The sequence below is a fragment of the Rattus rattus genome, chromosome 5 (assembly GCF_011064425.1).
Source record: "Rattus rattus isolate New Zealand chromosome 5, Rrattus_CSIRO_v1, whole genome shotgun sequence".
Classification (NCBI taxonomy): domain Eukaryota; kingdom Metazoa; phylum Chordata; class Mammalia; order Rodentia; family Muridae; genus Rattus; species Rattus rattus.
The window spans coordinates 874,273-881,813 of NC_046158.1; the positions used below are offsets into that span (position 1 = coordinate 874,273).

The 7,541-nt window shown below is 46.2% G+C and overlaps 1 protein-coding gene across 1 annotated transcript; it reads right to left on the reverse strand.

The window, feature by feature from the left end:
- Positions 1-1,458: 1,458 nt before the first annotated feature.
- Hspa5 (heat shock protein family A (Hsp70) member 5) lies at positions 1,459-5,961 on the reverse strand. Its single transcript, XM_032902680.1, has 9 exons — positions 5,868-5,961; positions 5,563-5,785; positions 5,224-5,455; positions 4,709-4,846; positions 4,277-4,389; positions 3,799-4,189; positions 3,463-3,700; positions 3,049-3,216; positions 1,459-2,370 (listed from the first exon to the last, which is right to left on the reverse strand). The coding sequence occupies exons 2-9, from the start codon at positions 5,682-5,684 to the stop codon at positions 1,808-1,810; spliced, it is 1,965 nt and encodes a 654-aa protein (XP_032758571.1). The 5' UTR covers positions 5,685-5,785; positions 5,868-5,961; the 3' UTR covers positions 1,459-1,807.
- Positions 5,962-7,541: the final 1,580 nt, after the last annotated feature.

Below are 7,541 nucleotides of genomic sequence, written 5' to 3' on the forward strand. Positions count from 1 at the left end.
TCACATTAGCACTAGAAAAAAATCGTCATTGATCAAGACTCGGTCTCAAAAAATAAACAAGTCAATTAAAAAGTATGCTCCTGTCATTTGGTTCTAACAGAAGATGGTTTTTATACACTTTTAATGAACAGCAAATCATTCTGTTCATTAAATGAACAGCAAGTCAGTGACCGTGTTTGGCCTCATACGCGTAAGTCTCACAAGCAGTAAGTAGCGAGAGCATTCTACTGACTGACTAGCCGAGTGTCCAGTCTGCAAGATCACAATAAACCCAGGGATTGTGCCTACAGCTGAGGAGGACAGGGCTCAGATCTTAAAACCACCAGGCTGGTTTGTTGGTCTTGGGAAAATGCTAACTTCAGGGTTACCGTATATACCCTACCATAATACCACTAAGACATTTTAGAAAAAGGAATTCTAACCAAATTAGGCTTAAGGGCATGTTTGTGTTCTCATGAACTACAAAATGAATCTTGTATGCCTCCAGCCTGAGCCACTACACCCAGTATGTAGTGCTGATTATCAAATAAATCAAGGGCTTCATGCATGCTGGATAAGCGCTCTACCAATTGTGTTAAATCCTCAAGCTATTAAATATGCATTTTTTCTCGGCATTTTTTCTCTACAAGGCCCTAGCTTGCCCAGAACTCACTCTATAAACCAGTCTGGCCCTAAGAGATCCTCCTGCCTCTGCTTCCTGAATGCTGGGATGGAAGGTATGTGCCACCATTCACTGTCAACCATACACCTTCAAATATAAATTACAAACTGAATACCACCCAATGATACTAAGTGCTTAGTGTATCAAGGGCCTGTGGATACACCACAAAATATAAAATACAAGTGTATATCAACTTTTTTTCCAAGTCCAGAGGATTAACACTGGGCCTTGACACTAGTGTGAGATAATGCCCACCACTGAGTGCATCAGCCTCAGTTCCCTGGACTAGGCTGGGACTTGTCACACTTCTGCCACAGCCTGGAACATGATCAATTAAGAGATTCCAGGCAGCCCCATAGCACTACTTGTAACAGAAGTCGGAAAGGGAAACGGTGGTGCACACTTTAATCCCTGGGAAGAAGACAGATGGATCTGAGCTCAAGGCCAGCCAGGGCTACAGTGTTGAGTTTGAGGACAGCCAGAACCACACAAAGACCTTATCTTGAAAAATTAAAAGCACAGACAGCAATTTTACAAAGGGGAAGTATGATTTCAACCATGTTCAAGAGAACTGGACTTGGGCACTGTGAAATAACCCTTGCCCGGGGAGTAAGCAGCAAACATGTCTACCTTGCTATAAAGCTAGACAAATGCCCAGGAAGTGGTATCACCCGAAGCATCACAGCCCCGCCCCCTTCCCTGCCCACATAAGACAGACACACCTGAGAATCCAGTCTTAAATTTTAGTTATCTAAAATAAAAGATGGATATAATTACAAGCTTTTCACAAAAACTAGACCAGTGTAAATAACAAACATTTATTGGTGTCACTTATGGTAGAAAAAAGTTCCTACACCAGATGTGCATGACCCAACCATTAAATAGAACATATCCAAGGTGAACACACACCCTGACCCAGCTTTTCCCCAATTTTAAAATAGCCAATTCCTCCTCTCCCTGACCCCAAGACACGTGAGCAACTGCTAATGAAAAGCAGTAAACAGCCACTTGGGCTATAGCATTTTCAACTCCACTCTGAGGTGAAGATTCCAATTACATTCGAGACTTAAGTTCTCTCAATTTTCTCCCAACGAAAGTTCCTGAGTCCAGTATTTACAATATTACAGCTCTAGCAGATCAGTGCACCTACAACTCATCTTTTTCTGATGTATCCTCTTCACCAGTTGGGGGAGGGCCTCCACTTCCATAGAGTTTGCTGATAATTGGCTGAACAATTTCTTCTAGTTCCTTCTTTTTAGCTTTAAAGTCTTCAATGTCTGCATCCTGGTGGCTTTCCAGCCATTCAATCTTTTCCTCTACAGCTTTCTCCATGGTCTCTTTATCTTCAGAAGACAGCTTACCTCCCAGCTTCTCTTTATCTCCAATCTGGTTCTTAAGAGAGTAAGCATAGCTTTCCAATTCATTCCTCGTGTCAATGCGCTCTTTGAGCTTTTTGTCTTCCTCAGCAAACTTCTCGGCGTCATTGACCATCCTTTCAATTTCTTCAGGGGTCAGGCGGTTTTGGTCATTGGTGATGGTGATTTTGTTTTTGTTTCCTGTCCCTTTGTCTTCAGCTGTCACTCGAAGAATACCGTTCACATCTATCTCAAAGGTGACTTCAATCTGGGGTACCCCACGGGGAGCAGGAGGGATTCCAGTCAGATCAAATGTACCCAGAAGGTGATTGTCTTTTGTCAGGGGTCGTTCACCTTGAGTAAGAACACAGGAAAAACTTTTTATTGACAAGTCTCAGTGCACCAGGATCCTTACATTTCAACTTGCTAGAATATGGAGCAAGAACCCTTTATTGAGATAAAAGTAACTCAGTATTGGACCAAGAGCAGCAACTCACTGGTTGCTACAGCTCTTAACTGTATTTCAGCTCTTAAAAGCATTGTGGGCTGGAGAGATGGCTCAGTGGTTAAGAGCACTGACTGCTCTTCCAGAGGTCCTGAATTCAATTCCCAGCAACCATGTGGTGGCTTGCAAACATCTGTAATGAGATCTGATGCCCTCTTCTGGTGTGTCTGAGGACAGCTACAGTGTACTCACATAAAATAAATAAATCTTTAAAAAAAAAAAAAACAAGGGGTTGGGGATTTAGCTCAGTGGTAGAGCGCTTGCCTAGGAAGCGCAAGGCCCTGGGTTCGGTCCCCAGCTCCAAAAAAAAAAAAAAAACAACATTGTAAGCCCTTCTTGTCTTTGTATTCCAAAAGCTATGGATATGAATGCCAAGTACTGAACCTAAAATTCAACACTGGTCCAACTAAGCACCTCTTCATCTGAATTACAAAAGATCCTTCTTTCCCTGGGCAGTTTAATAATACTGTTAAACCCAAAGTCACATTCTTTCCTAACGTACACTATTCGTGAAGGAAAGTAATTACCTTCGTAGACCTTGATTGTTACGGTGGGCTGATTATCAGAAGCTGTGGAGAAGATCTGAGACTTCTTGGTGGGCACCACAGTGTTCCTCGGAATCAGTTTTGTCATGACACCTCCCACAGTTTCAATACCAAGTGTAAGAGGACACACATCAAGCAGAACCAGGTCACCTGCAAAGGAGAATGAATCGGGTTTGGTTTTAATTACAGTCCTAAGAGTACTACCAAGCAATCTCCCAATGAACTCTGCCATCTTCCCCACTGTCATTTGCCTAGGCTCTAAGCATAAACACTTAAAGCCGAGTCTTGTCATCACTGTCCTTCCTTCCCTGTTACTCCTTACCCTTCAGCTTCCTAAAGCCACAGTCTTCCCATCAAGCCACTCAGACATGAAAAGATGCAGTGACAACCACCTACCTGTATCTTGATCACCAGAGAGGACACCAGCCTGGACAGCGGCACCATATGCTACAGCCTCATCTGGGTTGATGCCACGGGACGGCTCCTTGCCATTGAAGAACTCTTTCACCAACTGCTGAATCTTTGGAATTCGAGTAGATCCGCCAACCAGAACAATCTCATCAATATCAGATTTCTTCAGATCAGAGTCTTCCAACACTTTCTGGACAGGTTTCATGGTAGAGCGGAACAGGTCCTAGCAAAAGAGAAAAGAGAGGCATGGTTACTGTGCTGACCGTACCCAGACACTGTTTAATTATCCTGCATTCAGGTATCCAGAATTCAGGAGCATACCATGTTCAGCTCTTCAAATTTGGCCCGAGTAAGGGTCTCTGAGAAGTCTTCTCCTTCAAAGAAGGACTCAATTTCAATCCTCGCTTGATGCTGAGAAGACAGGGCTCTCTTGGCCTTTTCTACCTCACGCCGGAGTTTCTGCACAGCTCTGTTGTCCTTTCTGACATCTTTCCCAGTCTTCTTTTTGTACAGCTTGATGAAGTGCTCCATGACCCGCTGATCAAAGTCTTCCCCACCCAGATGAGTGTCCCCATTAGTGGCCACCACTTCAAAGACACCATTGTCAATGGTGAGAAGAGACACATCGAAGGTCCCACCACCCAGGTCAAACACGAGGATGTTCTTCTCTCCCTCTCTCTTATCCAGGCCATATGCAATAGCAGCTGCTGTTCTGTGAGCATGAAGAGGAGGAGAAAGCTTGGTCAGGCTCATACTCTCCCTACTCGGCAAATCCACTAGGCCTGAGCTCCATACTTACGGCTCATTGATGATCCTCATGACATTCAGTCCAGCAATGGTGCCAGCATCCTTGGTTGCTTGCCGCTGGGCATCATTGAAGTAAGCTGGTACAGTCACAACTGCATGGGTGACCTAGGAGGACAACGAGGATGATTGAAATGTACTGTGTTGTTACTTCTGTTACACTTATCAACTAGTCACACCACAACAGTTTCTAAGCCAGCTTACTGCTAAATCATAGACTTGTCATTAGAATTAAGAGTAACTCATGAAGACTAACTATAACTAGCATTTACCTTGACCTCCCACAAAGCACCTAAAAAAAAAAAAAAAAAAAAAAAAAAGGCCTAGCAGTTCAAATTAAAAGACTTCAAACCATGGCTTGCCTACACAAGTCATGCTAGGGAAGCAACTGCAATCAAACACAGATCACTGGCCCCATGTTATTTACCTTCTTTCCCAAATACGCCTCGGCAGTTTCCTTCATTTTAGTGAGAACCATAGCAGAAATTTCTTCTGGGGCAAATGTCTTGGTTTGCCCACCTCCGATATCAACTTGAATATATGGTTTAGTTTTCTTTTCAACCACCTATGGCATAAAGTAATTTAAGGGTAATTTTTCCGAATCGGAAACAATTACACCACAAAGGATTAAAAAAAAAATTCATTTCCTCTCTCTCTCATAGCTTGATTCATCTAAGTCCCTTAGGGGGAATCTCAACTAAAAGTGAGCACAGCTGTATTGAAGATGGACCCACAGTTTTAGTCTGTTCCAATTTCTAGACTTTGTAACAATGTGTCTTGCACACTAAAAACGACTACACCTAAAAACCGTTACATAAATTCCGACCACATCCTTTTAAGTCCTTTGAACAGTGTTTTTCTTTTCTGCCAAGTCTCAACCCCTAAATACTTGCGTTGCCCCCGCCCCATCAGCATGAGATAAAAAAAAAAACCGGGTCCGACCTTGAATGGCAAGAACTTGATGTCCTGCTGCACGGAAGGGTCATTCCAAGTGCGTCCGATGAGGCGCTTGGCGTCGAAGACCGTGTTCTCCGGGTTGGACGTGAGTTGGTTCTTGGCCGCATCGCCAATCAGACGCTCCCCTTCAGGAGTGAAGGCCACATACGACGGTGTGATGCGGTTGCCCTGATCGTTGGCTATGATCTCCACGCGGCCGTTCTTGAATACACCGACGCTGATGGAAAACCCCACAGAAAAGGAATCAGCACCGCACTTTCTCACGGTAGCCCCGGAGGCCACGCCCCACTCCCCCCCCAACCTCCTCCGACGATTGCCACTTACCAGGAATAGGTGGTCCCCAAGTCGATGCCAACCACCGTGCCTACATCCTCCTTCTTGTCCTCCTCCTCCGCCCGCACCGCGCACAGCAGCAGCAGCGCCGCCGCCACCACAGTGAACTTCATCTTGCCGGCGCTGTGGACCAGTCAGTCGCTCAGCGGTCGGTCAGGTGTCTCACAGAGTCCAGCAACAGGCTGTAGCCCCGAAACGCGACGACGGTTCTGATCTGAGGGCGACAGAGGTCTCAGGGTCAGGAGGAGCCACGAATCAGAATCAGGGTAGGCCTGGAAGCAGGCCGCGACGCTTACCTCTCAAACCCGCAAAAGCCCAAATCTCCAAGTCAGTGTAGTCACAGCCAGTATCGAGCGCGCCCGTCGCCGACTCGGCTTATATATCCTCCCCACAGCCCCGTCGTGGAGGCCTCCGATTGGTGAACTCGCTACTCGTTGGAGGCCACTGATTGGTTCATGCCACCAAGCTGGCCGCTGCCGATTCGAAGCGGCCTCCTCCGCAACTGACGTCACTGCTACGCCCCCCAGGCTGACTCATTGGCTACTGGTCATTCTTAACGGCCGCCAATGAGAGGCAGCATCCGCCCTGAGAGCTGGTCCTATTGGTTGAGCAGCTGCCTGTCCCTCGGGTGACCTCTCACCTGGAAACCGTTTCCGCCGGTAACCGTCCAGGTCCTCCCCTCACGTTGGGCCCCCGGGGACTGGAGTGGGGTCTGCGTGTCAGTTCCCTCAGGGCTGTGAGACTCGGGTCCTCTCTTTCTGTCTCTCACTCGGAAGAAGTACGCTGCCTTTCTTCTCCTAGATTCACCCATGTCTTCAGCTGCCCGGCCTCAGCTGTGATGCTGTGATCACCCTTCCCAGCCTCGGCACTTTTCTCGGGTGTTCCAGCGTCCAGGCCCTGTTACTCAAAGGGCCTGCATGTCCCGGGCTGGGGCCTGGTATGGGTTCTGCCTCGCTGAGAATCCTGGCTCTTCTCAGCTAATCATGTTCCTCGTTCACCCCAAGTCTAGTTGTATGTATGTTTCTGGGCCTTTCTGATTTTCCCTTTCCCGGGGATAAGTCCCAGGATTGGCCTGGCCAATTGTAACCTAGTCCGGAGCCCTTCTCCGTTGAGATATTCGGTTCTATGATCAGAATCTTTTCACTCTCATTCTAGCTTGAAGCCCCTTAACTTCCCCTAGTCTGGTCTAGCGTTTCCATTTAGGACTCGGGTTATCATTTACAAGTCCTTCCTTATTCCTTCTTCCTTCCTGACACCATCCTACTCGACTCTTGAAATAGGTCTGGTAATGCTAAAGACATTTAGCAGACACAGTCTTGCTGATGTTTTACTGTTGTATAATAATAGTATGTTGGGGAACAAACAAACAAAACAAGTTATTTCTTAACCTTATTGTGTACTTCATTGTTCATCTTATTTATTTTGAGAAGCACTGTACACGACCCAAGCTGGCCTAAAACTACTGCTCTTCCTATGTGTTTTCCCGGTGTCATTTAGTCATAAGCAATTCTTGGTAGGTCTTTTCCATTTTCCAGAAGAGACCATTGAGACCAAAAGTGATTAAATGGCTAGAATGATCAATTGATGAGTGCTGAGGGTAGAATTAATAACCCGGTTGATTTTACTCCATAGCTTAAAGACAGGGACTCATGCAGCCCTAGCTGTCCTCAAACACTGTTTAGCAAATGACATTGAACTTTTCTTTCTTCTGTCTATACCTCCTGAGTGCTGACAACATCAGGCATGGGCATGCACTGCCACGGGACTTGAACCCAGTGCTCTGTGCATGCTAGACAACTGATGTCTGTCCTCTGGTCGGGAACTCAACGTGTACACCAGGCTGGCCTTGAACTCTTCACCATCTCTGCCTCCCAAGTGCTTATTATATACAACGCATGCTTACGGTGGACCCTTGGGCCATTTATTACAGGCAGGAAATTACTCCAGTATTCTGAGCTTCCTCAGTACTG